Genomic DNA, 20,383 nt, shown 5'->3' with positions numbered 1-20,383 from the left:
CATAATGAGTGGGGAAGGTTACTGTAACCAGTGTCTTAGCCTAGCGAAGGAGTAATTTTCGGATCCTAGGAGCTTTTGGTAGGTTCTGGAGGGTGGTCAGTTTGATGTTAGCCTTGTGGGACCCACTTTGTGATTTCACCCACCATATACCTCCTTCAGCTTCTGAGCTCTGTGTGTAGATGCTCGTTTGACCCTCAGGGAAACTAGCCCTCATTTGGCTTGCATATGACCGCATGCTCTGATGGGCCCCTTCCTTTGGGAGAACCCCTACATACCTGGTAAGCTCCCTCTCCTTTCTGGAGTTTCCCTAACAGAGGGGAATGAAATCTATTACGGGAAGGCATCAGCATTCCACAAGAGACCATATTTGGATTTCTTGTTGTTAGTTTCCTTTGAGGATGTGCTGTATGTCTCTCAAGGAAATACTGGTATTGAGACTTCTGAATCAGGAGATGTCATTCAGGAAAGGGAAAAGACGCAGGGATGGGAAGTCTCGCCTTCGGCCTTGGAGCTCAGATACAGAGAGTGAACACTCATGGCTTGTCCAGGGCAAAAGGAGTCTGGCCTAGAAACCAGAAAATAGGTCAGAGTCACGTTAAATGGATTGATCTAAGGGAACATTTTTACTTCCTTTCACTTTCTCTTATAAATCATGGTTGGGGCTTGTATCTCATGGTGTCTGCAGGGCTCCGACAGTGAAATAGGACTAAATTAGCATGTGCCAAGGAGGAGGGCATGAGTGGGTGAAAAGCCAACATTAAACAGAAAATACATATATATTTAGGTTGACCTTCTGGAAGCTTTCCTAGGAATGTGACGTTAAGTTTGAAACTGTAACACAACCACTGATTAAAAAATTAACTGCCTCCATTCCCGGTCGCATTGCACCTGCAACGATTTATTTTTTTTAAGCATCCAAGGTGAATTACCTGGGTGTGGGGAATCTCATATTCCAGAGCGCCCCTGCGGTCAGCGCCGTGGAGCTAGGCGGCTGTGGACTTGGCATCAAGCCCCAGCTTCCAGTCCTGTCTCGCCCATGCTCCGTGAGACCTTGCGGGGAGTCACATGACCTCTCCCGAGTTTTGGGTGTCTCCAAGGACGGGAGCCAAAGGCTACTTGCCTCATGGGGATGGGCTGTAAGGAGAAGAGAACAAGTCGCTGTGGGTGTCTTCTCAGCGCTAAATGTCGTGAACGGGCACAGCATCCACTTACACCTTCGTTATTTCATCTCATGATGTGGGGAGTTAGTAAACTAACTCTGGACCCTCATCTTCCCATTCCTTCTCACTGGAAGTGCTGAGGATGGTTATAGTCCTTGCTCAGAGGGCAGAAGCTGGGGCCCCTGGCAGGCTGTGGTTCATAATTTCCCCTCCAGAGGCCCGATGTGAGAGTGGCCGCCTCCATCTGGGGCCTCCGTTTTATGGACTGGGGGGCCCTTCCACCTGCCCTTGGCTGGATGCACTTCAGATGCACCTCAACAGGTGTCTTGGGGTTCATTCTGCATGCCCGCTGTGGGGCTTCTTCTCTGCTCAGCAGGAGGCGGCTGGTAGCCCCTAGGGTAGCCCATTTGCTCGGAGGAGTGCCCGAGAGCTGCTTTGCCCCATGCATCACAGAGCTTCACTTGCCCGAGGAGTGGAGCTGCGTTGTGTGCATGGGAAGGTGTGAGGGGGTAGGTGAGGGTGTGTTGATAGTAACAGGTGTTCTTCCCCTTGGGAAGCTTCATTGTGAGTCCTGTGTGTTTTCTTTTGTGAATGTGTGCGTGTGTGTGAATGTACTTTGTCCATTTCTACTTTAAAGGGAAGGCTTTGACAAAACCTGATCAATATTTTGCATTCCATGCATGAAGAACCAGATGTTAGAAGTTTCTATCACTGGGGAGGAGGAAGGAGTGGGGCCCTGCCAGATTTACAGAAATCAATGTTCTCTGACAGAAGTTGGTTAGTTTTCCTGGGAAACAAGTAATAGGAACACATTTTTTTGATTTTCACGATGAATTATTTTCTAACAAGAGCCCTCTTTTCCTCCCTTTGACTTCCAGTTGTTGGCCAGGGTGAATGAGCGCAACATATTAATGGGGTCGAATGCTACAAAGTAACGCGGGTTGGCTTCTTTTCTCTCCTTTCTTTTTTAATTATTAATTTGCTTTTTGCTCTTGGATTTACGTGCCAGGCTCATTATCGGAGGTGCTTCTTATTACAGCGAGGGCTTTTCCTCTCTTGAGTTCTCTCCTCCTCCACCCCCAAGATGCCAGACCCAGAGGGAGGTTGGGGGGCATTAGATGTTTCCATGTCTGGGGCACAGGAGTGTCACCTTCCAGCTAAACCCAGATGGGACAGGCATTTTAAAAGAGCCCCAGCAAGATCAGAAAGAGGTTCGGGAAGAGGTCCCTGAGCAATACGAGTGAAGCCACACTCCCTCGTTCTCGGTATAAGGTACTGGCCACCAGTATGTGTTGAGTCAAGTTCCAAGTTGCTCACGGTGAGGACAGTCTGTTACCTGCCACATGGAGGTAATTTGGAGAAGTTGGAGATGGTTGGGCTCTTCTTCTTCCATGAATGAGTCAAACTGGATACTTATTTCCTTCTTAGAGGTCAGTGTACTTCTTTGAGTCTTCAGAAAGTAAATCGTATTGCCAAGTGTGGAAGTCTCTCTCTCTGGAAAGGACTGTATGTTTGCAGTTCATATACCCCAGTGTTCTGCAAGCACTTTTTAAACCAGCCGGTGACATTGAGGAAAATCACGGGAACCCTTAGGCAGGTTCAAGGGGTCATAGGGCCCTGGCCCCAGTGGGTTGGGGTAGACCTCAGTTGCCACCGTTCTTTAGCTAAGTCGATTTTTCTTTCTTGATTTATTAGTTGGTCGTGTGTCTTCATCATTATTAGTTTGTGGATAGAGGGCAGTTTTTCTTGAGTAAGCCCGTGATTTTCACGGGTCCAGCTGGTATAGTCTCGCAAGGATATTCAAGCCAAAGGGATGCCCTCCTCACATCCCTTTGGCATGTCCTCCAAGTCACCAGTGTCACGCTCTTAATCATCTGCAGGTTAAGGCCCTGGGGTAGGGCGTGTTCTGTGTGTGTGTGTGTGTGTGTGTGTGTGTGTGTGTGTGTGTGTGTGAGCACCGTGTGGGATGGGTTGCAGACACTGAGAAGGGAATCAGAACCAAACCTTGCCCACCGGGCATAGCAGCTGGTTTTCTTGGGGTCCATGTGAACCAAATCATGCGTGCCAGACAGCACACTTGGGCACAGTTGAAGTTGTTGCTTTGTTTCCTTTTTCAAGCCGTACACCCAGCCTGATCGAGGTAAGCAGCTAAGAGTCTTGAATGCAGAGTAAAGAGAAGTGGAAAAAGGAAAGTAAAACCTGGGTCCCCCTCCCCCAAAATGGGAGGGCTCTGCGGTAGAAGGGGTGAGGGTTGGGGAGTTGAGGATTTGTGTGGGAGAAAAATGTCCTGCCTGGCGAGAAGAGCAAGAATTCTGAAAGGAGGCAGCTCCTTTATTGAGTGTTCCACTGGGACTTGTGCCTTGGTGGATTCTTCATATATTACAGTGAATTTAATTAAATACATTGGGATCCCAATTGAGGGTATTCTAATTAGCTGGGTCAGGAACAAATTAGACTTTCTCCTTCTCCAAATGAAAACATCTACTCTCTTCTGCAGGGAAAGCATGTCCTTGGCTGACTGGCTTGCCCTGGTGGAGTCCCCATTGGCCTCTCCGGTCCCAGGCCCTCCGCTGCTTCTGATGGGGCAGGTTCCCCGCGTGGAATTCTGGGCATAGAGCCAGTGCCACTGGAGGGAGAGGGCATCTGGCCAGCAGGTCGGGGCGTTGACCAGCTTAAGACCTGGGAAACAACCAGATGGTGTGGAGAAGGTCACAGAGGGCAGGACCCTAACTGCTAGCTTTGGGTCCCTGTTGGCTCCAGGTTGGACAGCTTGAGAGGTACTGAGTGAGAACTTGTAAAATTTGGTTAAGAACAGGATCTTTGACACGCAGGTAGACTCAGGTTGTGAGCCTGATTTGGGGTTGGGAATGTAACCTTTATAAGCAGGTGTTTCCTGACAACCAAAAAATGGTTTATTCTGGATTTTTTTTCCTTTTTTTTATTTTTTTTATTTTTTTAGTGTGTTAAAGAATGAGCCTGGAGTTCAAAAGCCAGCTTGGAATTTTGAATTGAGGCTTTTGTGCAAGCCTGTAAGAGAAGACTAAATATTCCCTAGACCAGGATCGGGGAGGAGGCCTTGGCTCTGTTCACCTCGTTTCCTCTACCGTTTGTAGCATGTGTCCATTTCCCTTCCAAAATGGCTCTCAAATGGCAGACAGAAGAACTCCTCGTGGCATAAGAGATTGCCATTGGCCACCATGAGTGCAAGTGTAGAATGGTTTTGGAACGTTTTCATCGTACTGTTTTTAAATCAGGAGTTTCCCAGTATGATGTTCATGACAATTGAGGATTTATATAGTTCTGTTACCCAAGAGCCCATGGATTTGAGGACAAAAGACTTTTGACATCTCAACTCCCATCTAACTCCGTTTTGGCCATGTTAATCCTCTCTTCTGGCTCAGAGATTGGAAACTCCAGCCATTTGGAAAGGAACCTTCATATCCATATTAAAATTTTATATTTAAGATTCAGTGCCTTATTGCAAGGAAACCCTGTCTCACAGGAAGGTAATGGGAATTTGGGGGTAAAGCTCTAGTGATTCCTGTTCTGATTTCATAGTTGATAATATTACCGAAATCCCTTGATAATACTTATTGCTTTGGATTCCATGGCTGTTTTCTCTGTTATCTTGTATTTCATCAGTTGTTGTTGAAACTAATAAATGTAATTCTTTTGGTCTCAGTGAGTCAACACAATGGTACACATTTCCTTGTACGGGCTCTTGTAAAGTTTCCTGCTCCTTAATCCCAAGCCAAACCCTTGCTCCCAGGAGTATCTTAGGCCACTTTCTGGCATTTTTGGGGGGGACTTTGTGGAGAGGTCGGGGAGAATGAACATGGGCAAGCTCATCCCTTTCCTTGACGTCTAGCCCACTAGACCCTCCTCTTCCCCAGGCTTGCAGCCTCAGGAAAACAGGGCTTTGGTGCATTCCATCCTCCTGAAATCCTCTGCAAGGAGCCTTGTCTCAGACCAGGCAAACGGGGGATAAACCATTAAAAAAAAAAATCAGCTCAAATTTATTTCAAGGAAAGTAGCTTTTTTTTTTTAAATTATGTTTATCACCATACATTACATCATTAGTTTGTGATGCAGTGTTCCATGATTCATTGTTTGTGCATAACACCCAGTGCTCCATGCAGAACGTGCCCTCTTTAATACCCACCACCAGGCTAACCCATCCCCCCATCCCCCTCCCCTCTAGAACCCTCAGTCTGTTTTTCAGAGTCCATCGTCTCTCATGGTTCGTCTCCCCCTCCCGATTTCCCCCCTCATTCTTCCCTTCCTGATATCCTATCTTCTTTTTTTTTTTTTAACATATAATGTATTATTTGTTTCAGAAGTACAGATCTGTGATTCAACAGTCTTGCACAATTCACAGTGCTCACCATAGCACATACCCTACCCAACGTCTATCACCCAGCCACCCCATCCCTCCCACCCCCCACCACTCCAGCAACCCTCAGTTTGTTTCCTGAGATTACCAATTCCTCATATCGGTGAGATCATATGATACATGTCTTTCTCTGATTGACTTATTTCGCTCAGCGTAATACCCTCTAGTTCCATCCACGTCGTTGCAAATGGCAAGATTTCACTCCTTTTGATGGCTGCATAATATTCCATTGTATATATAGAGCACATCTTCTTTATCCATTCATCTGTCGATGGACATCTCGGCTCTTTCCACAGTTTGGCTATTGTGGACATTGCTGCTATAAACATCAGGGTGCGTGTACCCCTTCGGAAAAGTAGCTTTTTATTATCAGTCGTTATAGTTGCCTTACCAATTAACATTGAACTCGGGTTCTTCACACCCCTTCCGGTTGAGAAATTGTTCTAGGTTAGCTGTTCCTGGTTGGGGTATCGTGTTGTTGCAAAGCTCTGCTCCTGAGTGTGTCACATCACCCGTTTGGGGCGAAAGAAGGGATTGTTCTCTGTTGGTAACTATGAAGCCCTTTCCATTTTTACCTATACCTTGGCCTCAGAGCAAGAGTTATTATGGATTGGTTTAGCCAGTTTACATGATTGAGAACCTGGGCCTCCTCCCTCCCCTCCCCCACAATGATTTATCTGCAACATTGGTGCATTCATATTTCCTCTTGCAGTAAGGCTCAAACGTGCTTCCAGAATTTTCATACTTTTCCAGTGAGCAAAATATATACCCATCAGCACCTGAGCCTCAGAGCTGTGTCATTTGATAGGAAGTGCTGGTAGGGCCACTCCGGTATTTTTAATATTGGGTGGAGTGCAGGGCACTCTAACTGCTCTGCCTTCTCAGGGTCTCAGATTATAATCTGGATAAGAAGGCTGTCCAAGCAGGATGAGCAACAGTTTTCAAGACGTGGGCCCTGAATGGGACAAGCGCAGGTCAGAAAGGAGAGGGACAACACAGATTATTTCCAAGGCATCTGTTGTGTCTTCTGTGTAGGTCCTTGGACCAGGCTCTGGGGTTCTGGGGATGTGGGTGCAGAGAAAGGGGGTAATAATGTAAGCACATAAAACACATGATCTGAGTTTCCTCCTCCAAAAGGATGCTGGGGGATAGGAGACCTTGGTTCTGGTTCTCTCTCCGTCTCCCACTAACTAGCTCGGTAACCTTGGATCCTTGACTTAAGTTTTCTGGAATTGTTTCCCCTGCTTTATGTGCAGTCAATGGAAAAATTCCCTCTTCTCCTAAAATGGGTCATTTGTAATGAAGGACATATCCTTTCTGTACTAGGAGCATGTCACTTCCCCAGTGGTTAGTGAACAGGGCCCATAGCTTTCATCCTCTTCTCAGAGAGGCACGAAAAGTTTGTGGATTTTGTCCTTGGATAATCTCTGATTCTCCTCCTGCACACACAAGTCTGGGGTCCACTAGCTGCTTCCATGACCTCTCCTGTCCTTGCTCCCCTCACTTGAATCCTGTGTGTGCCTGTTTTCTGCCACCTTTGGGTCCTTCTTGTTCTGGAATCGGTACTGTATCTACACAAACACAAGGAAGGGTGTAATTTTGACCATCTGATGCACTACAGCCAAATGACCTTCAGATGTTGACAGGGAACCAGTCTGGAGAAGTTTATTTTTCTGTCTTTTTTTTTTTTTTAATCCAAAGGAAAATCTAATTTTAGTTTCTCCACATAGACTGTGGTTCTAAGTATAAAAACTTGACCTGTCATTCCTGTGAAAAAGCCAGACGGCAGCTTTGGCCTTGTGTTAGTGACCTGGGATTCGGTACAGGGAGGGTGACCCTTTGGCGGTCACCTAAAGCAGGGTTTGGCTAACTTTTTCGGCAAAAGGGCTAGATAGTAATAGCTGAGGCTTTGTGGGACGGGCCGTCTCCCTTGCAGCGACTCAAAGTCTGGTGCTTTGAAAGCAGAGACTACGCAGATGCGCGGAGGTGGCTGTGTTCGGTTAAAACTTCATTTACAAAAATAGGCAGCAGGTTGGGTTTGGCCTGCGAGCCACTGTTTGCCAGCCCTCGTCTAAGTAAAGCAGGACTCTCTGGAGGGTGAGGGGTGGGGGGCCTTTGATCATCGTGCCGGGAAGACCCGGGTGGCATGGGGAGGGTCCGATCCGTCAGCAGCAGCCCTGTGAAAAGCCATGGGGAGGGGGGGGCGTGGGGGGGGGGACTGGGGAACGCGAGTCCGCTGGCTGCTGGTCCTTGGAGGGAGGTGCGCTGGAGGCGACGGACCCACCCCTCGAGGGGTCTCAGCGCGGGGCTGCAGCCGGTCCGGGGTGGGCGCGCGGGGCAGTGGCAGTGGCGGGCTCCGAGGGGCTTACCCACAGCGTGTCCCGCTCCTCTGTCCTCGCAGCACCTGCAGCAGCACGAGAGCGGAGTGGAGGGCGAGAGCTGCTCCTACCACTGCGTACTGTGCAACTACTCCACCAAGGCCAAGCTCAACCTCCTCCAGCACGTGCGCTCCATGAAGCACCAGCGCAGCGAGAGCCTGCGCAAGCTGCAGCGGCTGCAGAAGGGCCTCCCAGAGGAGGACGAGGACCTGGGGCAGATCTTCACCATCCGCAGGTGCCCCTCCACCGAGCCGGGTGAGTGGTCTTGTGGGCCCGGGAGGCCGGGGGTGGGGGGCAGCCTGTGGCTGGCCGCTGCCGGTTCTCGTGCCCGTCCCCGACTTCACAGGGGACCCTTGTGTTCCGGGGGGAACATGGCGAGCATCCTTACCTTTTTTTTAAACCAAAGGAACTCAGCACTGCTTTTCTTCAGGTGTCACGGGCCGCTTCCCAGGGAACAGGACACCTGGAGCTGCTTTGTCCCCTGTCCCCCAGTTTCTCTGGTTCTAGACTCCGCGTTCAGTGTGTTGCTTCGGAGGGACATAAAGCAAATGCTAAATGATCTCGGGCCCGGTGCTAAGAGTGGGCGGTTTGTGGCCCCAGGATTGAACTTCCGAGAGGATCCCATACAGCCAGCGCTTGGTGTAAACGTGTTCACTGGGGGTCGAGGTGGCTCTGCGAGTCATGGCCCCGCGCCGCCTGCTTGTCTGCCGAGGGTCGGGGCCTTCCGGGGGGACCTCGCCGCTTTCTGCCCCCACCCCGGGCCTGTCCTCCTGCCACAGGCGCCTCGTTCCAGTCCACGCCCCAGCTCCCCGTAGCCTGTCTCCCCCCCACCATCAGACCACCCTCAGAGGCCACCACGGATGTTGGATTTACCCAATCCAGTAGCTACCTGCTAGGCCGCCTTCTTTTCTTTCTGTGGTCTCTGGAAGTATCGCCCGGCCCCATCCCGCACCTCCCTTCCCTGGGCTCCCAGCCTGTGTTTCTCTCTTGCCCTCCTGCTTTTCATGAGCATCCTTCCATGCCTGTCCCTGGCTCGCGGTCCACAGTCTGCCCCACATGCTAACGTCAGCCGGGCATTAGGCCCTGGCCTTTGGCTCCCGGCCTTTTAAAGCTTTGCTCTCCCGGCGTTACCAGATGCCGTCACGTAGCTCCCTGGATTTCTCCTTGGTGCCACGGCATAGACTCTGAGCTCACCACTGTCCTCTCCAGACTTACTCTCCTGGTGGCATGCTGTTAAACCGGCCGGCCACACCGGAGACTCAGGGCTTTCCTTCATCCGCCCATCACCCGCTGCACCGTTTGCCACCGAGCTGTGGTGGCCCAGTGGGGTTTTTCATCTTAATTTTACCAAATTTCACATTTTTATAGTTTCTAAAGGCAACAAGTTATAGAAATGTAATGAAAAAATGGCATGACCCTCCCTCTCCCACATACCCTTGCCCAGAGCAATAGCTTTCAACTTCCACTTGTTTCTTTTGCTACTCTTGTTATTTCCATATTTCTCAATGTGCTTCTACTACCGTTTCTTTCTTTCTTTCTTTCTTTTTTTTATGTTTTAGACATTCCGTGTTGGCTTTCTACTCTGAAAGGTGAGGATTTCACTAGTACACCATTCTACAAATCATACACTCCTCACACACACCCTACCCACAGACGCCCCAAACTCCGTACACGCACACACACACACCATCCCTCCACCCCCTCCACCATACTCCCCAGCCGCCCCTGCATACCCAGTCTTCCCCTCCCTCCGCCTTCCATGATGATTAAATAATAATTTGGGGTTATATTAATATTCAGTGTTTTCGTTATTCTGACTCTATAAATATTAATCACCGCTGAGCCATGTAGAGTTTTATAATTTCATTTACCTTCTTGTACAACTTTTTATTTTCTAGGTACTAGAAATGATTAATTCATGGCTAGCCCTCTGCCAGAGTAGACATTTCCTAATCTCTGAAGGCCCTGCCAGATCAGTTGCTCTCTCAGCTTCGTTCTTTCCTGGAGGTGCCCCTCCTGACCCCTCTGCCCCCTGCCCTGCCCCCATCCCACAGCTGCTCCTTTGCCTTTTTTTTTTTTTTCCAAGTAAATGAAACGACCGGATATCCGGAAGTGGGAGACTATGTCCTCCCTGCTGGAGTAGCTGAGGTTTCATTATCACCATGGAAAGGCCAGTCTTCCTGGCAGGCTGGGTGAATCATTTCTTCGGGAACCAGGCTCATTTCTTGGGTACCAGGATAATTTTCGTCACCTCTGGGTCACTGCAAAACTGTCCTTTCCCGTTTGATTTTCAAATGCCCCTGCTGGTTAAAGTTCACGTGTCGTAATCTCCGGGGCTTCTGCTTGGTGTGTGTGCACATCTCTCCGTGTGTGTGCTCTCAGGAGCGGGGGATGAGACCGGCGCCCACAGACCCATCTGTCCCCTTGTGCCATCTGGCTCTGGGGGTCCCCGTCCTCCACATTTTGGCCTCTGTGTGATCCTGCCGTTCCCATTATTTCGCTGTAAAGTCGTTTTACAGGATTCTCCTTCCTCCACCCAGACCTGTTTATTTCAGGGTTGGGTTTTTCGTTGTTGTTGTTTTTAAATTTTTTTTTTCTTTTTCTTTTTTCTTTCTTTCTTTCTTTCTTTCTTTTTTTTTTTTTTTGCCAGCTCTGCACACGTCATTGTTTTAATCTTCTGTTAAAAGCTGGTCCCTTTCGCCCTTCAATTCTTTCTTTCACTCTACTCAGAATTCCCTTTTTATTAATGAGGTGCCCCAAACTAAATAGTGTACAGCTGCCATTTCACCCGGGGTCTATGGACTGGAACAAACAGTTCCCTGTTTTATAATGTAATACTTCTATTTATGCAGTCCGCTCTGGAATTGCTTTCTTACACCATTGCCTTCTGGGTTTCTCTCGTTTAATGCGTATTAGGAGTTATTTTTCCCCCTGAAGTGTATGAGCAACTTTAGTCTAGATGATAGACTTCCTTTCTGTATTTCAAAATCCTTTTGTATTGTCTTTGGCCTGAAGTCATGTTTTTGCTCTCCACCCTCCTCCCTCCCCACCCTGCGCCCTCCTCCCACCCGCGCTCCAGCTACGTCCCTACTCCTCAGTCATGACAGAAGGACAAATTATTAGGTAATATTCACATTGACATTAAAAGTAACTGGGTGCCCTTTCAGAAACCCCTTTATGACAACTCATCTTAAAATATATCCTCCCTCCCCCGAGGGATTGGCTTTTAACTTCTTGAAAGAATGTTTTTTAAGAAAAGGGACATTGTGGACCTCACAGAATGAAGACACCGAAGGTCATCAACTTCAAATTTATCAACAGAGACTTGATCCTATATTCCCGGTTTTCTCTTCTCTCACGTAAGGGTCAGGACATTAATCTTCAGCGGGAAACGTCATTCGTGTGGCGTAAGGAAGCCTCGGGGAGTCTTTGAGCACCTTTTGGGGACTCTGCTTGTTCTGACTGTGAGCTGCATGTAACTGGTGTGCTGTTTAGAGTTTTCTCTACTGGCCTCCTGTCAACATCTCGTTAAAGGACGGTGGTCTTTCTTCCCTCCTCTCCTCCTCTGCTGTCCACGCACCAGAAAGTTTTACAGCAGAAATCCCTTTCTTTTCTTCTCTGAGCTCCGTCTGCTGTCCCCTTCTGCAGGTACCCAGACTTCCCTTGCTGCGGCTGGTGGAGAGAACACTAGAAGAGTTTCTTCCCGATGGTGGACAAACACAGCCTTTCAAATTTTACCTGTTCCCTTAAGTCAGTATGTTTTCCAGTCAGTCCAGCTTACTGCATAGTCTGCCAACCCAGGTGAATTTGGAAGTATGGAGAAGGAAACACTGGAGGTCTCCGCTGCCCTTCACCTCTTTGTGGTCGTGGTCAGGGTTCACCCCTGTCACCGATCACGTAACCCCCAGAGAGGCCTCATGGCCAGACATAAACCATCTAGGTCCTGCCCTGCACCAGAGGGCCAAGTCTCGGTTGTTGGAGGTGTGCTCATAATTAGGCTACTGTCCCCTACGTGGTCCTGCATGGGGTTAAGCTTTACCCTTACGTCGGTGGGTGAGCCACGTCCTGTATTGTATCATCTTTAACCCAGTGTGACAGTTTTGTGGTTATGCTTGCCACCCTCACCCCCACAGTAGAGAGGCGGACAGACAGACAGACAGACACACAGTGGGCCTTCCCATTTAAAAAACGACTTGGAAATACACAGGTCAGAGCAAAGGGAGTAACTTAAACAGGTGAGGTCTCCCTCCACCTCCCAGTCTCCCCTGGCCTGGTTGTGTGGTTGTTGACTTGAGTGTATGTTCTGCAAGACCAAGTAGTGTCTGGACTTTGTTGCGATTTGGTCTTCTCATTTTATCCGCACAAGCAGGTAGAGGTAGAGAAAGCCCGTTGTTAGGTGCTGACACACTGGGTTATGTCTCTCAGTTCCTGTCACTGGCTGTTTACTTCCCCTTAGTTGACCAGGAGCTCTTGAAAGATGGAAAGCGCTCGTAGGTGGGTCATGTGTAGGATCGGCTTCCCTCTTTGCTTATTAAAAAGGCATTTCTGGCTCCCAGGTAAAACTGTAGTTAATTTCACTCTATCGGTGCCCCAAGCTTCAAGGAGACAAAGAGGCCCTTTGTGCCCCTGCTGTCCGCCTGCCTTCTCCTCCTCCTCCTCTTCCGTGTTTTTCAGTCTCACCCTTGCCTTCACTACTTTTTCCTTCACATAGTCCTAGATCTCCAAACTTTGCCCAGATGTCATTGAACGGTTCTTGATCGCATGCCGACTGTGTACAAGACTGTGTGTGAGTGGGGGACGCCGCTGACGTCTCCTCTCATCTCTCCATGCGGATTCCCTGGTCGAGACGCCAGCCCAGGCATTCGAGGGGATCAGATGATGACTCAGATTACAGAGGACACAACTGTTGGAGTCTAAGAGAATATTTTGTTTGGGGCGGAAGCTGGCATCCCCCTTTACTGACCCATCTTTGGCGCTCAAGGTCGTGAATTCCTGGGGTCAGAAGGCAGGGTCCGGCCAAGTGATGACGGGGATCTGGTGACAACCCGTACTGAAACACTCACTGGCTTCCCTTGATGGATTATTTTTTCAAATCAACTTTCAGGAAGGTTTGCTGAACTCCTACAGCTTAAGAGAGTAAGAAAATGTTCTCTCTTCAACTGTCTCATTTTGTTCTGTTTTTATTTTTCTAAAATTGGCATAAGGCTGCCCTTCATACTAAGTATGAAGTATATCTTTTTTTTTTCATAAGTAGCTAAATTATATGCAATTTTAGTGTAATTTTCCCCATAGCACTGATACATGTTACGGCCAGTTCCGTAATTCTGAAGCATTGTTTTTGTGAAACCAAACAGCAACGTTCTTTCTTTTTTCCTTTTTGCTGTGTCTTGTTGATGGGACTTGGGGAAGGCATAGGGACAACATATTTCTAACTAAAGACGTTGCACGTAAAAGCACATCAAACACACTGGAGTGAAATTTAAAGCACTTATGGAGGAGTGGAGAAAATGTGACTTTATCTGTCTTAAATATATTCTCTGATAAGGACTGTGTAGACAATAGGATTGTAAACTTCAGTGTGCTTTTGGGAAAGATGCTTTACAACACACGGATAAAGAGAGATCATGATGGATCAGCACGAAGGAGAGTATGATATCGTTAAAGGAAAAAATGGACTTTATGGCATAATGTGATTTGGTTCTGTTCATTTGATTACCTTGCTTCTCTTTTTGAAAAGTATTTTTCTTAAAGCTTTGAAAGCTTTGAAATAAACAAAAGTTTGTAATTCAGGTCTCTGGCTGCTTCAGGGGTGGGATCTACTTCTGTGGAGTCTGATAGAGCGTCAGGCACATGGCAAGAGCTCACGTATCCGTGGTGCTTGTAGATAAAGACACCAGTGCAGTTACTCACAGTATATCAGGGAGTAAGTCTCGGTTGTCTTTTGTTCATGGAGATAGTTTGCTGTTTGTCACTGGAAAGCATCTGTAGTTTGATTACTGTCTGATTCTCTTGCATTTTGCATCTACGTGGAAAGGACAGGAGGAGTTCTTAGGGTGTACACGGTCTTGTTTTTCTGTTGGAACAGAGTTCCTGATTTGCCTTAATTAGTCCTCTAACAATCTACAAAGGTCAGCGCCAATTGCCTGTTGATTTACATTTGTAATTGTGATGGCTTCTGATTACATATTCCTCGTCTCAGTCCTTCCTCTAAGTATATGCTAGTGTGTCCTCCCCTCTCCTTCCTCGCATACCCCCCCCCCCCACCCGCCAGACCAGTGTGGAAGCCAAGGATCTGACTCTTCAGACAAGAAACCTTTGTGGTGACGGCCCAGCCTGCTCTCGAACTTCAGTGTCTGTTACGGAAAGGCATCTTTGAGAGGCTGTTGCTTCTAAGTTAGGAATATAATGAAGCCAGAGTCAGGGAAATTACGTTGATACCAGGCAAGAAATCTGAGAGCCATTATCTTGGAGCCTTCTTGAACTGGGTAATTAAGGGCAATTAAACTTTTCTGTTTGCTCTCTGCAAAATAAGCTAATGATCTGGTCTGTTGGAAGGTGAACACGTGCAAAGCCCAGTTTCGCGGCTCTCCTGTGCTCCTGGTCTGGAAGGGTCTCTCTAAAGAGGATGGGACATCACCATAGTAGTCGCCTGGGCAGTGGGTCCAGAGCCTCCAACCTCCCGTGTCATCTCTTTCTTCTCTGTCTTCTCCAGGAGACACTAACATCCACACCAAGACACTGACCTTTTTAGAAATTATTCAAAACCTATTCTAGATCTGCCATTCACTAGTTGATTTGTTTTTATGGAATGTTCAAAGCTTCTAGGGATGTGTTTATTTGTCTTACTTCAGTATAAACCACTGGAGCACACGTTGCCCCGGACAGCGGGCTGTCCCTGTGGCTGCACACTGCTGGACCGGTTAGCCTTGCTCTTGGTCGGTGGCTCTCAGTTGTCCTGCATCCCGTCCTCTTGGGTAGGTAGCAGTGTGTGCCCTCACGGCCACCCAGTGTGACCCACTCTGAGAGGCAGCAGCATCATGGCCACTGCCTTCTAGGGAGGCTGCTGCTAAGGGGCACTGCAAGAAAAAAAAAAAAGAAAAAAGAAAAAAGGCACCTGCTGGTGGTTATTGGAATTAGAGTTGTGTGTGTGTGTGTGTGTGTGTGTGTGTGTGTGTGTGTGTGTGTTTTGAGGGTCAGCATTGGGTGGTGCCCTGTTGAAGGGCATACCCGAGAGCCCCAAAACACAGGAACCCCCAGGGGAGACTTAGAATGACATATCACACCAAGTGTTACTTTAGTGAAACCTGTATGCCAGCTCACCTCTGCAAAGGGGTATCCAAGGAATCTGAAAGTGTGCACCTTGACCTTGAGGAGAACATGGGTGGCTACCCAGTGAGGGGGTGTTTTTGCTGCTTTGGGGGCTGGAGTTCTGTGCCTGGATTTCATTTGAGGAGAGGGGCCTTGTGGTGACCACTGTCTCAGGAAACAGCCCTGTCATGTGTGCAGATCCCTCATCCCAGCTTCTGCACTTAATACCTCTTGTGTTGCCCAAATGTATTTTTCAAGAGAAAATAATGACTTGTATTTGTCTTGCCTTTAGAAATGTGCAAAGAATCCATTTCTTGGGCTACTTAGGTTCTATATTAAACTTGTTCCTGACCTTGGTTGGGGGCCAGGGAGGAAACTAGAACATGCATCCCTTTGCTTACAGAAATAGCTCAAAGGCTTCTCAGACTTAGAGATGTTAAGGAACCCCCTTCAAACTGTGACCCAATTATGAGAATTATAGCCACATATGATTTTTTTTTTAAACATCAACTAGAAGTGAAAAGTTTTCTGTCCTTCCAAATCAGTGTAAGCACTGCCCATAGTTCCCTGATTGTTGGGTCCCTGGGTCCCTCGAGAGCCGCAAGGGAACTTCTCCAGATACGTTGCCTGCCCGTCCAGTATGGCCTCTGTGGCCACATGGGGCTGTTTAGGCCTAAATCCAATTAAAGTCAAATGAAAATTTAAAATTCAGTTTCTCTGTCATACCAGCCAGATTTCAGGTGCTTAATGGGACATGTGGCTTATGGCTACCTTGGTAGACAGTACAGATTTATAGAATAATTGAGAAAGTTCTTTTGGGCAGGGCTGGGACCCTCCCTGGGATCCCTCAGATTTCAGGCAGGCCCAGGCTGGCTTTGAGCTGCGTTTTCTAAAACGTTCTTTGGCTTCCATTTTAAAGAACATGGTGCCCACCCCCTACCTGCTTTCTGCCAGGCCGGGTGGGCATGTTCTTTATTGCTTTCCCATCTCTCTCTCTCTGCTACCTTTTCTCCGTATGAGAGCAGTATGCTTTAGAGAGGCATGTAAGCCTCCTAGCAGTGTTGAGGGAGTTTGATCGGGCTTTCTAAAGATGCGTCTTTCAGAGTGCATGTTGAAGGGCTTTTTATAGTCTGTACCTCAAGACTATCTTGAGACCTTTGGTGTATATGTTAACAAAAGGAGCTATTGATTGCTTTTAAAAGATCCTTGACCTTTGCTTCAGTTAGAATATTAAAAATTGGACAGTGTATGATTTTTCTTGGAAGAGACCCGTTGTTTTAACTTAAAATTTTATCCCAAACTGTCGTCTTCTCATGAAGTCGGAAAAAAAAAAAAAAAAAAAAGAATCTGTGCTCTTTTCTTCCACTGTTTTGAGTGGTTTAAAATCCTGAGCTTAGGACAGAGTTTTTCCTTCTGGACCACCTTAGTTTGCTTGGGGCTGCCGTAACAAAATACCATGGACAGAGTGGCTTAACTAAGAGAAATTGGTTTTCTTGACGTTCGGAGGCCGGAAGTCCAAGATCCAGTTATTGGCAGGTTTGGTTTCCCCCGAGGCCTCTGTCCTCAGCTTGTAGGCAGCCGCCTCCTGTTCTCACGTGGCCTTTCCTCTGCGTCCCTCTCCCTGGCATCTGTGTGTGTGTCTTATAAGGACACCAGTCAGACTGGTTCAGGGCCCACCCGAACAGCCTCCTTTGACTTGATCACCGTTTCAAAGGCCTTTGTCTCCAAAGACACTCACATCTGAGCAGCTGAAGGGTTAGGGCTTCAACATAGGAATTTGGGGGGGAACACAATTCAGTCTGTAACTTGGGCTTTCTGAGGATATCCGAGGCCTGTTTCATGTTCCTTTTTACGTGGTCTTGATGTGGAGGGAGGGTAGGAGTGGAGGTGGACACAGGGGTGAAGGGAAGTCGAGGAGACGCAGGACGTCAGTCCCTCCCAGCGCCCCCACAGCTTCCAGCCTCCATCCTCACTGAGGCCCCCGGCCTGTGAGGAAGCAGAGCCAGCTCCTTGGAAGGGGACGCCAGAGGGGGGCAGAAGTGCTGGAGGAAACTTGTCAGCTCTGGGGAGGGGTCGGAGCACCATGCCCACTGAGCCCAAGTCACCATCTTTTCTCGCCTGTCCTGACACAGCCTCCACTCAAACCTCCTCCTGCGGGGACCCCGGGGAACCACCAGCCAGCCCTGTGCAGCGATATTCTCATGCCCGTGAAACCTGACAGTCTCAGCATCAATAAAACTTACCCTTGTTGGGTGCTCCAGCGAGCTGGTTGTGTCGAAGATGTGTGCGGGAGGGATTTATAGCCATAGTGACTCCTTACTGTTGCCCATTGGTGCTTTCAGGGGCAAGCAGAACTCATGGGATTTGTGGACAATGTTGGGTAGCCCTGGGTTTTTGGTTTTGTTTTGTTTTTGTTTGTTTGTTTGTTTTTATTTTGCTCTGGTTGGGGTAAATGCCCCCAGGGCCTTGCCGTATTCTATGACCTGTTAGGGCAGACGATTCTATATGGTGTGAATTGGTTGGGGTTCCGTCCAAAGCATTTGGATTGCTGGAAGTACCTGAAGGACTTGTTATTCTTTGCTTTTACCTGACTCCACATTGGATACTCCATGCTTGACATTATATAAAGGCCCCAGTGCAGAGGTTTTCACCCTTAATAACTTTCATTTAGGGCCTATCCCCATGTGTCCATAGGGTGGGCACATCCTCCTTCCCAATTCTGATCTTTCCAAATGTGAGCCTGGGATGCAGGCTTCCAAGCCAACCTCCAGAAGGGCTTTCCTTTCCTGCAGCGGTGTAAAGCACAGCCAAGTGTAGATATCTCAAGTCTCTAGGTGCCCCGTGTTCTGGGCTGTCTGTGCTCAGTGCCTCATGTGCCTAGCGGCTGCCATATTGGACACTACAAAGAGCAGAAGAAAGTTCTCATGGACAGTGCAGCTCCAGACAGCAGCTAAGCTGGGAGTTGGAGCCAAGGAAGGCTCAGGGCAGTGCTCTGCCCGCTGTGTCTTCCCTCCTTGTTGTGGGTTGACTGACTCATCCAAGGGATAAGTAGCACTTTGCCTCAGGGACAGGGGTTTTCATATCTAGAAGGGAATGTGGTCCATTGCACGATTCTCAGTGTGGAAGTGAAGAAACCCATTAAGACTGAGACGAGCAAAGGGGCAACAGTTATCTGTGACTCTGCATGCTTCGGAGTGCAAGCCTGGGTCTTCTCGGATGCTTGGCGGTAATTTACTTGGTTTTCCCAACTTTCAGAGTCCTTTGTGATTTTCTTGTGTGAGTCAGTTCCAAAAGCATTGAGAAACCCCAAGGAGTGAAGAGGGCAGCTCTAATCCAGTCAGCTGGGGCAGGGGTCTTTACTCGAGTGGTTCCAGCCTGTCACCGGAGCCTTGTGAGGCCCTGATGTGAGGAGGATGCGGCCCCGCCCTTGGCCATGCAAACTGTGTCCACTCCGGGCATTTTTATGGTCTTACAACTGGAATTTTATAACAGACGTTAGCTGGAATTTGGCTTGGTGGGTCTCGAATGATTAACAAAGCAACAACAATGGCTATGTTGGCAATAAAACTCAGAACAAAATGAAAATTGGGCCACAGTTCTTGAAAAAGGGTGGAAAAGGGAAGGTACGAGGGGGAGGAGCAGGTACCGTAGACTTGGGAAATGAAGAGGTAAAGATAAGGCATAGGTAGGGAAAAGACAAGATTTGAACTTTCTTGGTTTTAGAGAAGAACTACGGCTGGTGAAGAGGGAACTGATTTGAGTCCGGAAGTGGGGTTTGTTAGCCCTGCAAACATGGACGTGTCCTTAGCATGGCTAGGCACCTCTCTAGGCTCTGGGGAGTCTGCCAGAGGAGTCAACGCAGAGTCTGGGCTTCTTCTCGTCGGGGGGTCAGACACCAAATAAACAAATACAGAACATCATGTGTGCAAGGTGCTGTGAAAATAGAGCCAGACAGGGCTGAGTGAGACAGTGGAGTAGTTTTATATAAGGTGCCCCGGAAGAAGTCTCTCTGGGGAGGTGACACTGGAGCTGAGCGGGAGGATGTGAGTGAGAGCGGTCCTGGCAGGGGCCCAGCAAGCCCAAAGCCCCTCGGCTGGGGTCAGGGCAGGAGGGCAGGCAGAGGGCTGGCGGGGAGGCAGAGGGCGGGGAGATGCCTTTCAGTCAGCCCAATCCCTTGGGCCCTGGCAAGGCATGGGGGTTTGAATTTTGCTCCTGTCAAAATGGGAAGTCATTGGCAAGGTCTGAGAAAGGGAGGTGACGGCATGACCGACACTAGTCAGGTTGCTATGGAAATCTTCATGTCCACCATAGTTCAGATGGGAGTTACGTCCCTCCCCATCACCCCGCGGGGCAGCGAAGAAAGGGGTGACTGCAGGTAGAAAGGGCACCACTGACCCTGAACTGCTTAGAGGCTGCTCCTGGGGCTCAGCCTAGCACTTTGGAATCCTCTGCTTTAGCCCAGGGGTCAGCAGCTTTTTTCTCCAAAAACAAAATCCTTAACTGGTGACTCATCGCCTGAGTGTGAAGCACAGGAAAGACTTGTCCTTTTGACTTGAGGATGCGTTGTCTCTGCTACAATGTAAACAAACACCAAGCACAAGAATGAGACACTGTCTCTGGGCAGCGTGTGTGTGCGGGTGACCCAGGCAGAGGACCAGAACCTTTCGTACCCTCCCACCCTCCACCTTCTTTCTGACGTGCGTTCCCGTCCCACAGAGCTCGGTGTATAAGATTGTGATGTGCATTTCTAGAATGGGAATTTCATTTCACTGCCTGCTACTGTAATCCAAAAAGGGCTCGGTGCCCTAACACCTTTGTTCTCTTGGTGTCCCTGCTGCTGCGTGCCCAGAGGTCCTTAGCCCACTCTGGAAGGGCCAGTGACCTGGCTCTGATGTGCGTGTATAGCCATCCTTTGACAGACAGGCCTGATCTAATTCCTCAGCCATTTTATTCTCCACGGACATGTGCCCAGACCCCAGGCAGATCTGAAGGCTTCCTTAGAACACATAAGACCAGGGAGACTTCTGCCATACTGTACTGTTTTCTCTGGGCTTCGCTTTAATCAGGAATGTAGAAGTGTGTGTGTGTGTGTGTGTGTGTGTGTGTGTGTGTGTGTGTGATGTAGAACTCTGTGTGTGTGTGTG

The 20,383-nt window shown here is 48.6% G+C and overlaps 1 protein-coding gene across 6 annotated transcripts in view; it reads left to right on the top strand.

Moving 5' to 3' along the window:
• ZFHX3 (zinc finger homeobox 3) overlaps nt 1-20,383 on the top strand; it is a 244,097-nt gene that overhangs the window by 139,103 nt on the left and 84,611 nt on the right. For all 6 annotated transcript variants that reach the window (XR_012374614.1, XM_073880062.1, XM_073880064.1 and 3 more), the window contains one exon: nt 7,955-8,186. Coding sequence is in view for 5 of the 6 variants with exons in the window: in XM_073880062.1 (XP_073736163.1) it covers nt 7,955-8,186 (232 nt within the window). In the remaining variant the exon portion in view is untranslated. The remainder of the gene's footprint in view (nt 1-7,954; nt 8,187-20,383) is intronic.

The sequence above is a fragment of the Callorhinus ursinus genome, unplaced genomic scaffold (genome assembly GCF_003265705.2).
Source record: "Callorhinus ursinus isolate GAN/ISIS: 27379988/994484 unplaced genomic scaffold, GSC_fseal_2.0 scaffold37, whole genome shotgun sequence".
NCBI classification, from domain to species: domain Eukaryota; kingdom Metazoa; phylum Chordata; class Mammalia; order Carnivora; family Otariidae; genus Callorhinus; species Callorhinus ursinus.
The sequence above is the reverse complement of the archived record's forward strand: the minus strand, read 5'-3'. Positions and strand labels throughout refer to the sequence as shown.